The following is a 19,648-nucleotide window of genomic DNA, read 5'->3' on the forward strand; positions in this document are numbered from 1 at the left end:
GTGGCCAAAGCCCAGGACTCCTGGTACCTGGAGCAGAGGCCTCTCTATAAATTCTCACTTCCATTCAGAAAAACTATATGATCTTTATAGAATCTGAGCAGCAGAGAGCACAGTTTGCACACAAAAAACTGTCTTCCCCTCTGCTTCCTAGAAAATAAAAGAGTATTTTTTGTAGAGTACCAATTAAATGCCAGGTGCAGTGGGGAACACAGAAGCATAAGACCCAGTCACTCACACACAGGAAGCGAATGCGGAGTCACTCCTAAAACTCTTTCGAGGTGGCAGGGGACTTCCTGGGAGCTATCACTAACCCTGTTCTGACCCCACGGTGAGTGCCATAGAAATCAACCCTGCTGTCTTAACAAGTGAAAGTTAAATGACATTCTTGATTGGGAAAAGTAGGAGACAGAGAAAAGGCCGCTGAGGCTAACTCAGTGGGCTTTTCTCACGTAACTCAAGTCTGGGATACCTATTTTCCCCAAGCAGAGAAGCCCACAAGCAATCAAAGGAAGACAGCTTGCTGGGGGCTAGGAGGCAGAGCTTCAGTCCATCAGGACTTTCTGTCCTCATCCTTCCAGAGAAATGAAACAAAAAACTACATACAAAATAGGAGCCCAAATTTCCTCTTAGGTTTAGCATATCTAAAATTGCTCCAAATTCCTATAAAAATTTCTAAACATATATTTTTTGTAATTATCTTATGTCAGAAGGACAACAGTCAGTTTGCAGACTGATGCCAAGACTGGCCCATACTTGGAGTATGCCCTAAAGACACCTGGGGACTCTTTGGCCCCTGGAATTCCTTTGGTGGGGGGATCTCTGAGCTCTACTTCCCACCCAAACCAGGTCCAGGGTTCTGGGAAGTGATCTGGATGCTGTAATGGTCACAGGATAGAGTCAGAACTGTGACTTTCCATCTATGCTTTCCTCTGAACTTCTCTAGACCTTCTTCTCCAGTCTTAGGAAAGAGCTTCAGCAACCAACAAGGACTTCCCCCCACTTTATTCTAGTCCCCAACCATACCTAATGGTGCCCACTAGGGGTTACAGGTTCTTTCATTCGATCATCCAGGTGCCTTCTTAAGCACTAAGAACCCAAAGTGAACCTAAAAGACATTCCTGGCTGGGTGCGGTGGCTCACGCCTGTAATTCCAGCGCTTTAGGAGGCCAAAGGTGTGCGGGTCACCTGAGGTCAGGAATTTGAGACCAGCCTGGCCAACATAGTGAAACCCCGTCTCCACTAAAAATACAAAATTAGCTGGGTATGGTGGCACATACCTGTAATCTCAGCTACTGGGGAGGCTGAGGTAGGAGAATCGCTTCAGCACGGGAGGCGAAGGTTGCAGTGAGCTGAGATTGCACATTTGCACTCCAGCCTGGGTGACAAGAGTGAAACTCTGTCTCAAAAAATAAAATAAAATAAAATAAAATAAAATAAAATAAAATAAAATAAAATAAGGCTGGGCGTGGTGCCTGCCTCACGCCTGTAATCCCAACACTTTGGAAGGCTGAGGCGGGTGGATCAAGAGATCAAGACCAACCTGGCCAACATGGTGAAACCCATCTCTACTAAAAATACAAAAATTAGCTGGGCATGGTGGCACACACCTGTAATCCCAGCTACTCTGGAGGCTGAGGCAGGATAATTGCTCGACCCCGGGAGGTAGAGGTTGCAGTGAGCCGAGATCACAACACTGCACTCCAGCCTGGCGACAGAGTGAGACTCCATCTCAAAATAAATAAATAAATAAATAAATAAATAAATAAAATAAAATAAAATAAAAGACAGATTCCTGCCTAAGGAGCTTAAGTCCTAGTAACAAAATGGTATCAGAAAGAAAGGCATCAGGGCCATGCACAGTGGCTCATGCCTATAATCCCAGCATTTTCGGAGACCAAGGCAGGCAGATCACTTGAGCCCAGGAGTTCAAGACCAGGCTGGCCAACATGGTGAAACCCTTTCTCTACTAAAAATACAAAAATTAGCCGGGCGTGGTGGCTGGCACCTGTAGTCTCAGATACTTGGGAGGCTGAGGTAGGAGAATCGCTTGAACCCAGGAGACGGAGGTTGCAGTGAGCTGAGATTGCACCAGTGCACTCCAGCCTGGGCGGCAGAGCGAGAGACTCTGTCTCAAAAAAAGAAAGAAAAAAGGAAGGCATCAGTCTTCCCAAATATAGCCCTGGGTGACCCTATGGTTGGTTCTCAGATATATAAAAAATCAACTAACTGGAGTTGTAAGCTTCAGATATAAAAGGACAGATTTGCTAGGAATGAAGGAAATTTCCCAGCACTTACTTTGCTAGAATGTGGTAGAAGGGACTGTTGCAGAGATGGACTCTGAAGTGTTCCTGCTGCATAGTCCCACAGCTCCATCACCTCACAGACCTGAAGGAAGTGGTAGGGATGGCCCAGTCACTGGTTCAGGTAAATGAGTAGGCAGGGGCTCCAGATGGAGTTGCTTTCTGATTGTTAACACCTGGGGGAGGATGGCAGGGCAGAGAGGGGGCTCTCACTGACAGAGGAGGACACTGTAGCTCCAAGAATAGGTGACCTGCCTTCAGGGTTAAGGACCCAGCCTGCTCTGGCCTACATGATTCTGAGAAATGGGCCAAAGAAGCAGGAAGAGACAAAATTGACATATAGAAGAAAGAAATCTCAAGGATAGGAGAAAAGCTTCAGCCTCTTTCTCAGTCTGGGAGGAAAAAGGGCTGGAGGGGCTGGGCAGGGCGGGGCTTTCCGTGAAAACTGAGTCCCTCCTCCCAGATCCCCCACTGGGTCAGTGGCTCCTGCAGCCCTGCCAGTCAAGAACAAATGAGAAGAGCTGCTGATTTCCCCCCTTGGACATTCAGAATCTTCTCACATAAATACTGAGGAAGACCCTGCCCTCTGCTCACTTCTCTGGACTTGGACCTGAGCTGGACCTGGTCCGCGGGGGTAGGCAGGGCGATGGGGAACCTGTCTATGCTCTGGGCAGCTGCGGGCATATGCTGCACTGCACTCAGTGCCTCTGCCTGGTAAGTCCTTTCCCACCCTCACTCCCTGCCAAGGAAGCCCCATTGTCTCATCCCCATTCACCTCTGCCTCACTTTTTCTCTTCTTGCTAGGTCAGTGAACAATTTCCTGATAACAGGTCCCAAGGTAGGATGATCTCCAGCTTTTGTTTTTACCCACTGAGGGCCCTAAGGGGACTCTTCTGGAGAAAAGAGGGGAGGGGACAGTGCCAGAGCCCCTCACCCAGAGGAACCCATGGTTGATTCTCAATGGAGAGCTGGCCCATCTGAGTCCTGCCTGCTTCTCCTATCCCAGATCACCCATACCAGGCAGAAGCTCACAGCCCTCTTCCCTTTGCCAGGCCTATCTGACCTACACGACTAGCGTGGCCTTGGGTGCCCAGAGTGGCATCGAGGAATGCAAGTTCCAGTTTGCTTGGGAACGCTGGAACTGCCCTGAAAATGCTCTTCAGCTCTCTACCCACAATAGGCTGAGAAGTGGTAAGTTTGTGTGGGACTCACCTGTACAAGGGGTATATATGGGAATGGAGGGGCGCCTGCAGTATGTGTATATGTGTGACATGTATTGCACAGTGAAATGAAAATGCTACCAGTGACCTGCTGACCTGCTATTTCCTTGCTATGTGGCCTTGAGTAAATTACCTCCCCTCTCTCAACCCCAGATTTGTGATTTGGGTCAGTAAGGCCAGTTCTGTTTAGTTCATCAGAAGTATCCCATGGATTTGAATGAGGTGGATATGAGGTGTCTCTATGTATGAGACAAATGTAGGAAATTACTCTTTTTTTTTTTTTTTTGAGACGAAGTCTCACTCTGTTGCCCAGGCCGGAGCGCAATGGCACAATCTCGGCTCACCGCAACTTCTGCCTCCCGAGTTCAAATGATTCTCCTGCCTCAGCCTCCTGAGTAGCTGGGATTACAGGCATGCACCACGCCTGGCTAATTTTTCGTATTTTTAGTAGAGATGGGGTTTCACCATGTTAGCCAGGCTGGTCTCAAACTCCTGACCTCAGGTGATCCACCCACCTCAGCCTCCAAAAGTTCTGGAATTACAGGCGTGAGCCACAGTGCTCAGCAGAAATCACTCTATTTTTTAAATGCATGCTTATATTTGTGTGTTTGTACACACTGATCTTGCACTGAGTTGCATGAAATAAAAATCGGGTGTTCTGCCGGGCGCGGTGGCTCAAGCCTGTAATCCCAGCACTTTGGGAGGCCGAGGCGGGTGGATCACGAGGTCAGGAGATCGAGACCATCCTGGCTAACATGGTGAAACCCCGTCTCTACTAAAAATACAAAAAACTAGCCGGGCGTGGTGGCGGGCGCCTGTAGTCCCAGCTACTCGGAGGCTGAGGCAGGAGAATGGCGTGAACCTGGGAGGCGGAGCTTGCAGTGAGCCGAGATCGCGCCACTGCACTCCAGCCTGGGTGACACAGCGCGAGACTCCGTCTCAAAAAAAAAAAAAAAAAAAAAAAAATCGGGTGTTTGCAGCTCCTGAGGAAGTTTCACATGGCTAACTGCCATAAAATCTCAACAACAGAAAAACTGAGACGTCACATTGAGTTGTGCCTCAGGTGGGGTGTGTGTGTGTGTGTGTGTGTGTATGGGTGTGCACGTGCACCCATTTGTAACTGTGTGCTGTAGTTTGCGTGTCATTTTTGAAGATAACATTCACCATTCACCTGAGAATAGTTAGGGGAAAGAGTAAAGAAGACGGAGAAAGTGGCTAAGCACGTGTTGGGACCATGCCTATAATCCCAGCACTTTGGAAGGCTAAGGCAGGAGGATCGCTTGAGTTCAGGAGTTCAAGACCAGCCTGGGCAACATAGCAAGACCTCTCTCTACTAAAAATAGAAGTAAAAATGTTAGCCAGCATGGTAGCATGTGCCTGTAGTCCCAGCTACCTGGAAGGCTGAGTTGGGAGGATTTCTGGAACCCAGGAGTTCAAGAATATAGTGAGCTATGATCACACCACTACACTCCTGCCTGGGTGACAGAGCAAGACCTTGTCTCAAAAAAAAAGATGAGGCTCGAAAGAAATGTCTCCCCATGGGGTATACAGATAGAATAGGGAGTACATAGAAATGAAATGTGACAATGTTTGTAAAGAGTTTAAGGCCGGGCGCGGTGGCTCAAGCCTGTAATCCCAGCACTTTGGGAGGCCGAGACGGGTGGATCACGAGGTCAGGAGATCGAGACCATCCTGGCTAACACGGTGAAACCCCGTCTCTACTAAAAAATACAAAAAACTAGCCGGGCGAGGTGGCGGGTGCCTGTAGTCCCAGCTACTCGGGAGGCTGAGGCAGGAGAATGGCATGAACCCGGGAGACGCAGCTTGCAGTGAGCTGAGATCCGGCCACTGCACTCCAGCCTGGGCGACAGAGCGAGACTCCGTCTCAAAAAAAAAAAAATAAAAATAAAAAAAATAAAAAATAAAAAAAGAGTTTAGTAAGATAAGAGCTCAGTAGGTGGCAGTCATGATTGTTATGATTATTACATGACCCAAGCTTCCCAGTCAGAAGCAGCAAAGGTCCTCCTCTCTCTCCTAGGCCAGCATCAAGCCCTGAGTCTCACTGCCTAAGGACTAGCAGCAGTGGCTAGTGGACAGAGGTCTAGGATGGACTCTAAGAGGGCAAGGTCCTGATCCCAACACCACAACTGGAAAGTGGTCTTGTTCTCATCATTCTTTTTTTTTTTTTTGAGACAGGGTTTCACTTTGCTACCCAGGCTGGATTGCAGTGGCATAATCTCGGCTCACTGCAGACTCTGCCTCCCAGGCTCAAGCAATTCTCACGCCTCAGTCTCCTGAGTAGCTGGGACTATAGGCATGCACCCCCATGCCCGGCTAATTTTTGTATTTTTTATAGAGACAGGTTTTCATCATGTTGCCTAGGTTGGTCTCGAACTCCTGAGCTCAAGCGATCCACCCACCTTAGCCTCCCAAAGTGCTGGGATTACATTGGTCTCATCATTCTATCTCTAGTTTTTACTTTCCCCACTGGTAACATGGGGATGTTCATTCCTGCCAGGATGAAGTAAGGAGGCTGAAAAGATATGCATTGTTCTTTCAAACAGAAGAGCATTGGCTGGATGCAGTGGCTCACATCTGTAATCCCAGCACTTTGGGAGGCTGAGACGGGAGGATTGCTTGTGCCCAGGAGTTCGAGTCCAGCCTGGGTAACATAATGAGACCCTATTTCTAATACAATAATAATAGGTCAGGTGTGGTGGCTCATGCATGTAATCCCAGCACTTTGGGAGACCAAGGTGAGTGGATCACTTGAGCCCAGGAGTTCTAGACCACTCTGGCCAATATGGTGAAACCCCATATGGTACTAAAAACTAAAAAAAAATTAAAAATAGCCAGGTGTGGTAGCAGGCACCTATAGTCCCAGCTACTCAGGAGGCTGAGGCACGAGAATTGCTTGAATCCAGAAGGTGGAGGTTATAGTGAGCCGAGATCATGTACTGCACTCCAACCTGGGCAAGAGTGAGACCTTGTCTCAAAAAATATAATAATAATTTTAAAAAAATAGGCCAGGCACAGTGGCTCACACCTGTAATCCCAACACTCTGGGAGGCCAGGCGGGTGGGTCACCTGAGATCAGGAGTTCAAGACCAGCCTGGCCAACATGGTGAAACCCCATCTCTACTAAAAATAAAAAATTAGCCAGGCATGGTGGCACATACCTGCTACTCAGGAGGCTGAGGCAGGAGAATTGCTTGAATCTGGGAGGCAGAGTTTGCAAAGAGCCAAGATCATGCCACTGCACCCCAGCCTGGGCAACAGAGTGAGACTGTCTCAAAAAAAAAAAAAAGGCCAGCCACAGTGGTTCATGCCTGTAATCCCAGCACTTTGGGAGGCCGAGGAGGGCAGATCATGAGGTCAAGAGATCAAGACCATCCTGGTCAACATGGTGAAACTCTGTCTCTACTAGAAATACAAAAATTAGCTGGGCATGGTGGCATGAGCCTGTAGTCCCAGCTACTCAGGAGGCTTGGGCAGGAGAATCACTTGAACCTGGGAGGCAGAGGTTGCAGTGAGCCGAGATCACACCACTGCACTCCAGCCTGGTGACAGAGCAAGTCTCAAAAAAAAAAGAAAAAAGAAAAGAAAAGAAAAGCATCTTCTTAAACCCAAAGGAAGTAGGGGATAAAGGAGAGAAACAATATTACTTTTCCAAAGCCTCTGCTTTGGGTCATCAGGGTCCAAGTTTCCAGTCAGTTCCCTCTCTCTCTCCAAAGCCACCAGAGAGACTTCCTTCATACATGCTATCAGCTCTGCTGGAGTCATGTACACCATCACCAAGAACTGTAGCATGGGTGACTTCGAAAACTGTGGCTGTGATGGGTCAAAAAATGGAAAAACAGGTAAGTTGAGCTTTCCAATGGGGGTGGGAAGAGGTGAGGGGCTACAGAGCTGAGTGCAGGCTAAAGTCTTCCAGGGAAAGGCTGAGGGACACAGCTCCCTTAAACCTCAAGACTCCAGCAACTCCTTCAATTGTAGAATCTCCTAGCCTTACACTCTCAGAGTTGAGCCTGGGTCCATAAATCCAGGTATAGGCAAGTAGCTCTACAAGCAACAAGGCAATTAGAAATGAGAAGGCTGAAGTGAGTTAAAGCTAGCCCTGGTATTTCAGGCTTGGAATGGCTCATCCATAATCTAGAGCTACTCAGCAATTTGCAGACTACCTAAGACACTTACTCAGATTTATCACTAATGAAGGAGGTAGTAACCTTTACGAGATAATTGTAGAATAATGGTGCAGAATTCCGGAATGTTTGAGCTGCAGTGAACCTTTGAGAGCATCTAAGTTAGCCCCAGTGTGCCTACTTTTACTGTGGGTATAGAAGACAAATTGCTTATGGCTGGGAAGTGTCTGAAGGGTGGACAGTTGGCTTTGGCAATCGGACTCCTACCCACCCACCCCATGCACCTCCATTTCCCTGTCTCACCTTCAGCCATAGCTTTACACTCTAGGGCTCTTGGGGATGGTTTGGCGGGTGACTGGGACTGAGCACGGAGCTACATGGAGAACTTATTCTTTCCTTATGTATAGGAGGCCATGGCTGGATCTGGGGAGGCTGCAGCGACAATGTGGAATTTGGGGAAAGGATCTCCAAACTCTTTGTGGACAGTTTGGAGAAGGGGAAGGATGCCAGAGCCCTGATGAATCTTCACAACAACAGGGCCGGCAGACTGGTGGGTATAGGAGTTGTGGCCAGTATTTCAACAGCTTCACATCTGCACAGCCCTTCACAATTTACCAAGAGCTGTCTTCTACATTCTTTCCTCATACTACCCAGCCAGACTGAGATGGCTACCTGCATTCTCTGGATGACAGAACCAATTAAGTCTGAGCCAAGTGGCTTGTCCAAGGCAACTAATAACTGTCAGAGACAGGCAGTAAACTCAGATCTTCTCACTGAGTCCTCTTGTCATTGTATGTTCTGCTCTGCCCCTCCACAGGCGGGCTTCTGAGAACACAGAATCAAGGCCTTGCTTCTATGACTTAAATTTTTATCACTTCAACTGCATGTTCTAGTAAATTAACAGGGCCTTGTTGTCCAGCCTTGTGTCCTAAAGTCTGTCTGGGCTATGGGGAATTGGGATTGATCTAGGCTTCTCTGAAGTGTCTAACTCTCCCCCAAGACTTCTAGTGGGGTGGCAATCTCTGGAGTATTCGGAACACAAATCGGGAAACAAGTTGGATTTAGAGCCAAAAGTGTAGAAATTTCCTGTGAACATATACCTAAATATCCTGGGTGCCCAGGGAAACGGGGAAAGGGGGAAAGGGTTTTTGGGTTTTGGGGGTTTTTTTTGAGACAGGGTCTTATTCTGTCACCCAGGCTGAAGTGCAGTAGTGCCATCTCGGCTCACTGCAGCCTCCACCTCCCAGGCTGAAGCCATCCTCCCACCTCAGCCTTCTGAGAACCTGGAACTACAGGCACTTGCCACTATGCCTGGCTAATTTTTGTGGGTTTTGTAGAGATGAAGTTTCCCCATATTGCCCAGGCTGGTCTTGGCCTCCTGTGCTCAAGCAGTCCTCTTGCCTCGGCCTCCCAACATCTTGGGATTACAGGCATGAGCCACCACCGTGTCTAGCCAGGAAGAGGTTTTTTAAGCAAGTACAACCATGGGTAATTCATTGCCTTGGGGGTATAAGTGTTCAGACTCAAGGAGCTCCCTCCCCTCTCAGAGAAGACCCAGAGGACAAATCCAAACCCCCCAAAATACTCTCACCCCTACCCTCAAGACAATAACTGTGGCAATTATCATAGTTTCCTTTAAAATTTACAGAGTACTTCCTTGGTCATTATTATATTCAATTCTTATTCCAGCTGGGCAGATAGAGAAAAGCTTGACAAGTGATTGAGTTGAGCCTGGAGCAGAGGTTTCTGGACTCTAGTAACCTTCCCAGCTCTTGCCTGGCTCTCCATCAGAATCACCCAGGGAAGCTTTAAAATCACCAGTACCAGCCCCTTCCCCGCTGAATATCCTCATTGAGAAGATCTGAGGTAGGGCCCAGGAATAAATATTCTTCACGAGCTTCCCCAATAATTCTGATGCTCCTTTAAATTCAAGAAACACAGCTCTGAAACATTACCTTTAATCACTAACCTTTGGTCTTCCCTACTCAGAGCCATTCTCTTTTGTGTTCTCTCTGTGAAGGCAGTGAGAGCCACCATGAAAAGGACCTGCAAATGTCATGGCATCTCTGGGAGCTGCAGCATACAGACGTGCTGGCTGCAGCTGGCTGACTTCCGAGAGATGGGAGACTACCTAAAGGCCAAGTATGACCAGGCGCTGAAAATTGAAATGGATAAGCGGCAGCTGAGAGCTGGGAACAGCGCCGAGGGCCACTGGGTGCCCGCTGAGGCCTTCCTTCCTAGTGCAGAGGCGGAACTGATCTTTTTAGAGGAATCACCAGATTACTGTACCTGCAATTCCAGCCTGGGCATCTATGGCACAGAGGGTCGTGAGTGCCTACAGAACAGCCACAACACATCCAGGTGGGAGCGACGTAGCTGTGGGCGCCTGTGCACTGAATGTGGGCTGCAGGTGGAAGAGAGGAAAACTGAGGTCATAAGCAGCTGTAACTGCAAATTCCAGTGGTGCTGTAAGGTCAAGTGTGACCAGTGTAGGCATGTGGTGAGCAAGTATTACTGCACACGCTCCTCAGGCAGTGCCCAGTCCCTGAGTGAGGGCAGTGCCTGATAATACCCCACACAAGTTCACTTGATTAATTGCATCAGTGGAAGGGGATGTAGCTTCTCTCTTAGAGAGAACAGATTGGAAAGCAATTGGAAAATTGCAGTGTTGGTCTGTAGTCCTCATATCTGCTATCGGTGGGGAAATGGAAGCCCAAGATTCCACAGCATATTCCTGGCAGGGCTGAAATTGGAATCTGGGCCTCCTGATTTTGGCAGACCCCCATTTCATCTTTCCTGCAAGCTATTTTCCCATCTCTGTGCCTATACTTATGCAGCTTCCTACAGGGAGAGTTTGGTTTGGGGTCCATATCTAGAGGGACCTTCAAAGTATTTGTTCCTTTAAATTTCAGACCATGTCCAACCTAGCTGTGCTGCTGGGAATCAGGAGAACAGAAGCAAAAAATGAAAGAGTTCTGTTCAGACTCCTGAAGAGCAGCCTGTGACTACAAATCCATGCTGATAAATGGGATAAAGACCACATATCTGCCTACTGGGAAGTTTTAGAATGTTAGGTTTCTTTCCCTCCAAGTATGCACTTTTGAGAAGTTCTTCCTCCAGCCTGGACAACATAGGAAGACACCATCTCTACACAAAATTTAAAAATTAACCAGGTGTGGTGCCACTTGCCTGTAGTCCTAGATACTTGGGAGGCTGAGGCGACAGGATCATTGGAGCCAGGAGATCGAGACTACAGTGAGGTGTGATTGTGCCATTGCACTCCAGCCTGGGCAACAAAACTGAGACCCTGTCTCAAAAAAAAAAAAAAAAGAAAGAGAAAAGAAAATAAATTCTTCCCACCCACACCTGGGGAAACCAGCACCCTGTATAACCTGGGGGTTTTTGGAGTTCCTAAACCATCTCTGCAGCCATGGAAAGGGAATCGTGGCAATAAGTGGACAGGTGACTATGACCTACCCAGACAAGGTCCCACAAGAGTGATGCTCCTCAGAGAGCTGGGGACTCCTTTGTTATTTTCCTAGATTGAGAACTCAACTTTATTTTGCAATAAATCCTTCCAAGATATATCCAGCTGGGACTTCTATTACTCCCTTTGGAAACCTTAAGATCAAAAAGGGAAACCCTGCTTCTGTATCCCAATAATCCACCAGGAAAAAGGGGAAACTAGAAATATCCAACTCTCTTGATTTCAGTGTTTGTCAGGTAATGAAAAATTGAGACCCAGACACTGGTCAACAGCAAAACAATACAGACTCCCAGAACTAGAAAGTGTTATTTTAATGCAACCTAAGTAACTTGGGGAGTAAGGAAGCCCTTTGAACCTGGACCATATTCAAAGTGTGTTTGCTCTCTTAACTTGGGCGTCCTGGGGTGTCTGTACACCAAGACCTGGGCCCCAGGGCAAGAGACAAAAAGAGTTGTGGATTCTGCCTGCCTGCATTTGCACTTCCACATCTTCCAGTGGTAATCTTTGGAGGAGGGGTCGTTTCCCATAAAGAGAGCCCTGGGAGCTTAGCCGCTGGTTTCCTAAATCTGAATATCTCAGCCTTGGGAATCTCTGCTGTCTGCACAGGCTTGCACCCTGCCTGGAGGAGATATTTTGAATATGTTGAATAAAAAGTAAAAATGATCACCAAAAATGGGAAAACACCCCTAGCTTATTGTTTTAACTTAGAAAACAATTTAAGTGTTCAAAGTAGGATAAACAAGTAAATCATGACCTTACAGTAGACTGTTAACCACTAAAATATTCTTGAGAAATACTTAGTAACATGGAAAACATGCATGATAGAATTAAGTGAACAAAGTTGATTGCAAAATGGCATGTTCAGGATGAATCCAATTTTGTTTTTGTGGCAATGTGCAAATATTTGCCACTATGTGATACCAAAAGAGAGTGGTTTGTTTTCCTTTTGTGTTTTTCTGTATTTTTACGTTTGCCTACAATAAATCTTTTCTGTCATCAGAAAGAGTTAATGTGTTATTTGTTTTAATGCCAAAAAGGAATAACCAATTTTGTTTTTTAGTGAAAAGGAAGGTGAAATGTTCATGAAGGAAGTTGGCATCTCAAGAGAAACATTTAAAACTACCACAGATGTCAGAGAACAGATACAAGGACAGATACATAAAAGCGAAGCCTATGTCAAGGAAGTGACAGATTTCCTCTCTGTCCCTCCTTCAATGGAAAGTTCAAAAGCACACTGCAGCAGTGACAGAGAAACAAAGTGTGTGTGGTGTGTGCTGCTTGGTGGTCATGGAAGGAGGAATGGAAATAGGCAACCAAAAGATTATTTCCCTGAGGCCCAGAGAAAAAGCAAAAATAAAATTATCCAGCACAGAGGTTAAACCCTCAATAAATATAGATGTCAAAGCACCTCCCCTGAAACCCGAGTTGTGACCCTGTGCTAGAGAAATGAACACACTAGATTTTCTCCCTGCATTCCTAACTGAATCTCCAGCCAAAGAACCCAGGCACCTGAGGCTTTGACATCTTCCCCAGGACCTTACTGACATACCAAATAATCTTGGGAAGGATTTTCAGGAGCACAACCAGCCCTGCTGCCCTATTCAAAAGGTCATTCCAAGAGAACAAGCCTTGTGTTTACTGTGGGCTTATAGCAGAGGTTTTCACCAAGAAATCTCAGGGCAATGAGAATTCCTTGAAGTTTGTCTGCTTCCCCAAAAAACTCATAGTCTCCTTAGTCTCTTCTCCTTCCAAGCCTCTCCCACCCTCTTCCATCTCACCTTCAGAGCAATCAGTCACACCAACCAATCTTCCCACATGGACCCGCGGCCAGAAACAACAGGAATTTGGATTTCTCTGCATCCGTCGCCTTCCTGTCAAGGATTCACTCCAAGGCAACACAGCCTTATTCAGATTCATCAGTTACAGCCCTACACCCCTTCCCTTTTGGTTCATCCTTAACAAGCTGGCTATCATTAAGGTGACAGAACAGTAAAACCCCCAGTTTCCATAGATTCAGCACCCAAGACAGGCAGATTGGCCACGATCTGATGATGGATCTTGTAAATCTGCTGAAAAAGTGATCAACTCAATGAGGGAAACCTGTCCACGAGCCTATTCCCCTAGTTCAATAAATCCAAGCACAGCATCTCTTCCCCTGCACAATGGAATTCTGTATTTGCTCAGTCTAGATTAAAAGGAAAATGTGCTTTTGGGAGGCCAAGCCGGGAGAATCACTTGAGGTCAGGAAGTCTGAGACCACCCTGGGTAATATGGCAAGACCCGATCTCTACAACAACAACAAAAAAAAAGAGGGAAAGAAAGAAAAGAGGCCAAGTGTGGTGGCTCACACTCGTAATCTCAACACTTTGGGAGGCTGAGGCAGGCAGATCACTTGAGTCCAGGAGTTAGAGACCAGCCTGGGCAACATGGCAAAACCCATTCTCTATAAAAAATACCAAAAAGTTAGCCAGGCGTGGTGGCGTGCACCAGTAGTCACAGCTACTCCAGAGGCTGAGGTAGGAGGATCCACTGAGCCTGGGAGGTCGAGGCTGCAGTGAGCTGTGATCATGCTACTGCACTCCAGCCTGGGTGATAGAGTGAGACCCTGCCTCCAAAAAAAAAAAAAGTTTTAAAAAAGAAAGGAAAAGAGAAAAATAGAAGGAAGGAAAGAAAGAAAATAATTATGCTTGCCAGACCCCTACAAAGCTTTATCTCTTTTGTCTTTTTCTTTTCTTCCTTCTTCCCATCTGCTCTCTAATGTGGGCAGAATTAGGAGCTCCTAAGAAAACCCTGAGGCCTGTTCCCTGGGTCTCCTCTGGTTCACTGCCAATCTACTCAGGCTTGTTGGCAAGTTAGGGAAACTAGAGCGGAAAGGAAGTAATTGATGACCTACTAAATGTCAAGTGCTTAATAGATATCATCTCCTTCAATCCTCAGACCAATCCGATTAGAGTTACAATTATCCCTTTCCAACTACTGAGGAAACTGTGGCTCAGAGAGAGGTTAAGCACCTCAACCTAGAATTAAATGCAGGGAGGTGAATTTGAATTCAAGCTACTGCCTCATAAATCCATACTCTTTCTTTTACACCACTTACACTGTAGGAGCCCAGGGATCCCTGGTAACATTCTTAACCATCATGACAGTTTTGTCGAATGACTACCATTCATATGCAATGAAAGGTGTCCTCTCCTCCCTCTTCACCAAGCAAGAGAATCATATTTCTCAGCCTTTCTCCAGAATGAAGAAACCTAACTTTTGATTTGCAAAGGCCTACCTTAGAATGACAAAGCAGAAAGCCTGGCTCCTGCTGATTTGGTAGGGCAGAATCCTGGTTCTCCAGGGGGTACTCAAAGAAAAAAACTAACCATTATGGTCTCCATTAGAGGTCAAAGTTTCAAGAGGGAATGTCAAAGGAGGGCTGTTTATTTTAGAAGACAGAGAAAGGAAAAACAGGGTTCAGAGAAAAACGAATGTTTCTAGCCCCACATCACAAACTGCTCATAATCCTCATTGATGACAAAAGGCAGTGACCCTGGACCTAGATAAAGATGTTCAGGTTGGGGAAAAATAAAAGCAAGGACCAGATCAAAGGCTTCTAGAAGAGGTTAAAGACCTTTGGATGGGAATAGAGCTCTAAGCCACCCAATCCTGCAGCATTCCCTACCACTGAAGGCAAGCGGAGCCTGGAGGAGGAAAGTATCCTGACCCTATCAGCACCTGAGATTGCAGAGGAGCAAAGAGTAGACTCCAGGGCCCTGGGCAGCCTCCATGGTTGGTGCTCTGCCTGCCCTGCTAGGCTGCCCTTCTCATGGAGCGTCATCAGGAAAGGGATGTGTGATGACCCAAAGAAAGCACTGGGGAATTAGGCCAGGGGTCTGGGAGGCCTCCAACTGCACTTGGTCGGCAGGGGACCAGGGAAACGACGGGCAGGGGAAGTGGGGATGTGGGTAGGAAGTGGGTAGGGAAAGGTCCAATGGTGCACCAGGTACCCAAACTCATTCCCACATTCCTCTCAGATTCTCAGGTACCCATGCACACCTCTGATGGGACTCAGTGATCTTGAGAAGGTCCCTTGTCATTTCTTTGCCATCAGCTTCTTGCAGTCTATAAGAGATCACTTAATTCAGCCACCTGCTTCTGAACAGGAGAGCTCCTAAAGCCAAAAAAAAAAAAAAGGGTGGGGGGCACACACTGTACATCCTGTTTTGAAAGACTGTCAGGAAGGGGAAAGCCAGTCCTTCCCTACCCAGGACAAAGTGCTTACCAGAGCATTTGCTCACGTCTATCCTGAATTGACACTACTACATCTTAAGCCGGCCTCTCCTAGGACTTCATATTATGGATTTGAGGCCTTCAAACAGACTCATTCTCCAAAAGAAATAAGCCAATTACTTCAGCTTTTCACCAGTTGTCTCTTTTTCCTAGACTGTCTTCAGCTACACGAACTTGAGTTTCTGTGAGGAGTTAGGTGGGATATGAGCCAGACATCCTTTTCAAGCCTCAACTGGCTTCACCTCTTTCCCTCAAGTGTCTGAAGAATCTATTTATTCTTGGTCTCACAGAGCTCTGATTGCCCCACTTGCATTTCTCCATTGCCAAAGTTCATTTATTTCTTTTTTTCTTTTTGAGACAGGTTCTCATTCTATTGCCCAGGCTGGAGTGCAGTGGCATGATTATGGCTCACTGCAACCTCAAACTTCTGGTGTCAAGGGATCCTCCCGCCTCAGCCTCCTAAGTAGCTGAGACTGTAGGCATACACCACCATGCCCGGGTAATTTTATTTTTAATTTTCTGTAGTGATTAGGTTTCACTATGTTGCCCTGGCTAGTCTCGAACTCCTGGGCTCAAGTGATCCTCCTGCCTCAGCCTCTCAAAATGCTTGGATTACAGGCATGAACCACCACACCCAGCCCCAAAGTTCCTTTCTAACGCCTTCCATTCCAACAAAATAACCTTGATTCCCTGCTCTTTCCACTGGGATTGGGCCAGCAGAGTGGCCTCATTAGAGTCCTCTTGTGCTGGGGCTTGTGGTGGTGTGGGGACAAGAACAGGAAACTGACAATCAGGGCATCCAATCCCATGATTCACAACTGAGTACCTGAGATTTACAAATGGAGCATTGTTCTCCTGCCCACCTTACCTATAAGCTGCTATTGTCTGACTCATTTGCCAGATCTAGCCCTCCTTTATCACTGAGGGTCTGGCCTGGCCTAGCGTCTTATTTTCTCTTTTGGAATCTGGATATGCCCGACTCCAAAGTCCCCCAGACCTCTGCCTTCTCTGCCTTCCTCCAGGTGTAGCCTGCTCCAATACCCCTCCTCTGTCTGGTGTACTCAGCTTCATCTATCCTAGTTCTTCCAATGGTAGCTCCTGTGTTCATGAAAAGCTGTTGTTACAGCCCCACATCCTCAGCATTGACCACAATGTGTCAGTTAGTCTTTTATCCTTCTGACTTTGCTCAATTGTCTGCTTAGGTTGGACTATGTTCAGTCATTTCACTACTCATGGAGACTTCCTCACCCTTCTGATCACTCATTAAGGGTACCTTGACCTTTTCTTTCTTATTTTCCTTTCATCTTCCCTTCCTTTCCCTTCCCTTTCCCCTTCCCTTTCCCCTTCCCCTTCCCCTTCCTTCCTTTCCCTTCTCTTCCTTTTCCTTTTCCTTTCTTTTCTTCTCTGAGGAGGATTTTCGCTTCTGTTGCTCAGGTTGGAGTGCAATGGCGAGATCTTGGCTCACCGAAACCTCCTTCCAGGTTCAAGCGATTCTACTGCCTCAGCCTCCCAAGTAGCTCAACTGCCTTCACCTCTTTCCCTCATGTGTCTGAAAAATCTATTTATTCTTGGTCTTACAGAGCTCACAGGCATGCACCACTACGCCTGGCTAATTTTGTATTTTTAGTAGAGATGGGGTTTCTCCATGTTGGCTAGGCTGGTCTTGAACTCCCGACCTTGGGTGATCCTCCTGCCTCAGCCTCCCAAAGTGCTGGGATTACAGGTGTGAGCTACCGCATCCGGCTACCTTGACATTTTCTAACCTAGAGTCACCTTAACCATTGTCATCTCCTTCTGGAATCTCCCCTCTAGAAGGTCCCCTTAATTTATACCACTCTGTCTCCTGGCATTGGCCATATCCCTGTCTTCAGATATCCAAGGGACTCACCAATAAAAAAGAGAGAGGGCCAGGCGCGGTGGCTCATGCCTGTCATCCCAGCACTTCGTGAGGCCGAGGTGGGTGGATAACCTGAGGTCAGGAGTTCAAGACCAGCCGGACCAACATGATGAAACCCCATCTCTACTAAAAATACAAAAATTAGTAATTCCACCTGTAATCCCAGCTACTTGGGAGGCTGAGGCAGGAGAATCTCTTGAACCCAGGAGGTGGAGGTTGCAGTGAGCCAAGATCATGCCACTTCACTCCAGCCTGGGCGACAGAGCGATACTCCATCTCAAAAAAAAAAATACAAAAATACAAAAATTAGCCCAGCGTGGTGGCACATGCCTGTTGTCCCAGAAACTTAAGAGGCTGAGGAAGGAGAATCACTTGAACCCAGGAGGCGCAGGTTGCAGTGAGCCAAGATCACACCCACTGCACTCCAAACTGGGTGACAGAGCAAGACTCCATCTCAAAACAACAACAAAAATAAATAAATAAAATAAAAAAGAGAGAGAAGGGCCCAGCACAATGGCTCACACCTGTAATCCCAGCACTTTGGGAGGCCGAGGTGGGAGATTGCTTGAACCCAGGAGTTTGAGACCAGCCTGGGCAACATGGCAGAACTTTATCTCTACAAAAAATATAAAAATTAGCCAAGAAGGCTGAGCATGGTGGCTCACGTCTGTAATCCCAGCAATTTCAGAGGCCGAGGCAGGTGGGTCACAAGGTCAGGAGTTCAAGACCAGCCTGGCCAAGATGGTGAAACCCTGTCTCTACTAAAAATACAAAAATTAGCCAAGCATGGTGGCGGGTGCCTGTAATCCCCAGCTGCTCCGGAGGCTGAGGCAGAGAATTGCTTGAACCCAGGAGGCAGAGTTTGCAGTGAGCCAAGATCGCGCCACTGCACTGCAGCCTGGGGGACAGAGTGAGACTCCATCTCAAAAAAAAAAAAAAAAATTAGCCGAGTGGTGGTACGTGCCTGTAGTACCAGCTACTCAGGAGGCTGAGGCAGGAGGATTAAGCCCAGAAGGTCAAGGCTACAGTGAGCTGTAATCATACCACAGCACTCCAACCTGGGCAACAGAATAAGACCCTGTCTCAAAAAAAAAAAAAAAGAGAGAGAGAGAGAAGAAAAACTCTTCTTGACCTACTGTCCTCCCAAACTCATATTTTATTTATTTTACCACCTAATCTCTTAAGTATGGAATCCATAATCAGGGTTCTGATTTCATTACCCACCTTTTTTTTTTTTAAAAAAAAGGAGTTTCACCTTTGTTGCCCAGGCTGCAGTGCAATGGTGCAATCTTGATTCGCTACAACCTCTGCCTCCCAGATTCAAGTGATTCTCCTGCCTCTGCCTCCCAGGTAGCTGGGATACAGGTGCGCACCACCTTGCCCGACTAACTTTGTATTTGTTTTTTAGTAGAAACAAGGTTTCACCATGTTGGTCAGGCTGGTCTCGAACTCCTGACCTCAAGTGATCCACTCAACTTGGCCTCCCAAAGTGCGAGGATTACAGGCGTGAGCTACCACATCCGGCCTCATTACCCACGTTTAATTGCTTGTCTTCTGTATCCCTCTCCCTCTATCCCACAGACATAGTTCTCTCTAAGTGCATCAGTGAGCACTGGCTATAAATCCTCCTGCATTTCAGACAGTTCTTTTGGGCTACTCTTCTTTCTTGATCCTTAATATGAACATCACCCTAAGGTTCAGGTTGAGGTCCACTTTCTTCTCTGCTCTCACCGTGGAGAACTTACCTATTCTCAAATTCCAGTCTTATTTCTGTGCTGATGACTCCTAAATTTCCATCTCTGTGTGAGCTCTAGGCATTGCAGCTCTAATGCTTGACTGGCCGTTCTACTTGGATGTCATAACTGATTTTCTCTTATGACTTCTCTGTTTCCATCAGTGAGCTAATGAAACTTTGAGTTACCGAGGCTTACTTTTCTGAGTCGTTCCTGACTCCTCCCTCTGCTGATCTTTTCACATTTAGTCTTCTTCCTTTGGTTTGTCCTCCAAATCTATCCCTTCCCTCTATTACCTTTGCTTCCACACTGTGCTAAGATCATCCCTTGTATCTGAATTTTGAACCAAGAACTGATATTCTACTTTTCAGCTCTCCACCTAACACATTACTACCATATTTACCTTACTAATTCATCACATTCAATTGATTATTCACCTGATTAAAAAACAAAGCAAAACAAAAACTTCAAGGTACTAGAGAATAAAATCTAAATTCTTTGGGGTGGCATTTCTTTCTTTTCTTATTTTATTCTTATTATTATATATATATATATATATTTTTTTTTTTTTTTTTTTTTTTTTTTTTTGCGTCG

The 19,648-nt window shown here is 46.7% G+C and overlaps 1 protein-coding gene across 1 annotated transcript; it reads left to right on the top strand.

Annotated features, from left to right (window-relative positions):
• Window positions 1–2,748: 2,748 nt before the first annotated feature.
• WNT8A (Wnt family member 8A) lies at window positions 2,749–10,690 on the top strand. The gene is made up of 6 exons (XM_025389019.1): window positions 2,749–3,014; window positions 3,105–3,138; window positions 3,353–3,491; window positions 7,255–7,380; window positions 8,070–8,212; window positions 9,683–10,690. The coding sequence occupies exons 1-6, from the start codon at window positions 2,947–2,949 to the stop codon at window positions 10,226–10,228; spliced, it is 1,056 nt and encodes a 351-aa protein (XP_025244804.1). The 5' UTR covers window positions 2,749–2,946; the 3' UTR covers window positions 10,229–10,690.
• The last annotated feature ends 8,958 nt before the right edge of the window (window positions 10,691–19,648 follow it).

Source organism: Theropithecus gelada, chromosome 6 (assembly GCF_003255815.1).
Source record: "Theropithecus gelada isolate Dixy chromosome 6, Tgel_1.0, whole genome shotgun sequence".
In the NCBI taxonomy this organism is placed as follows: domain Eukaryota; kingdom Metazoa; phylum Chordata; class Mammalia; order Primates; family Cercopithecidae; genus Theropithecus; species Theropithecus gelada.

Excerpts from the sequence above, each read along its gene's own strand:
- WNT8A (XM_025389019.1), top strand. The coding sequence starts at position 2,947 with ATGGGGAACCTGTCTATGCTCTGGGCAGCTGCGGGCATATGCTGCACT. Across the intron at positions 3,139-3,352 it reads TCCTGATAACAGGTCCCAAG|GCCTATCTGACCTACACGAC; the intron begins GTAGGATGATCT and ends TCCCTTTGCCAG. Across the intron at positions 3,492-7,254 it reads CCACAATAGGCTGAGAAGTG|CCACCAGAGAGACTTCCTTC; the intron begins GTAAGTTTGTGT and ends CTCTCTCCAAAG.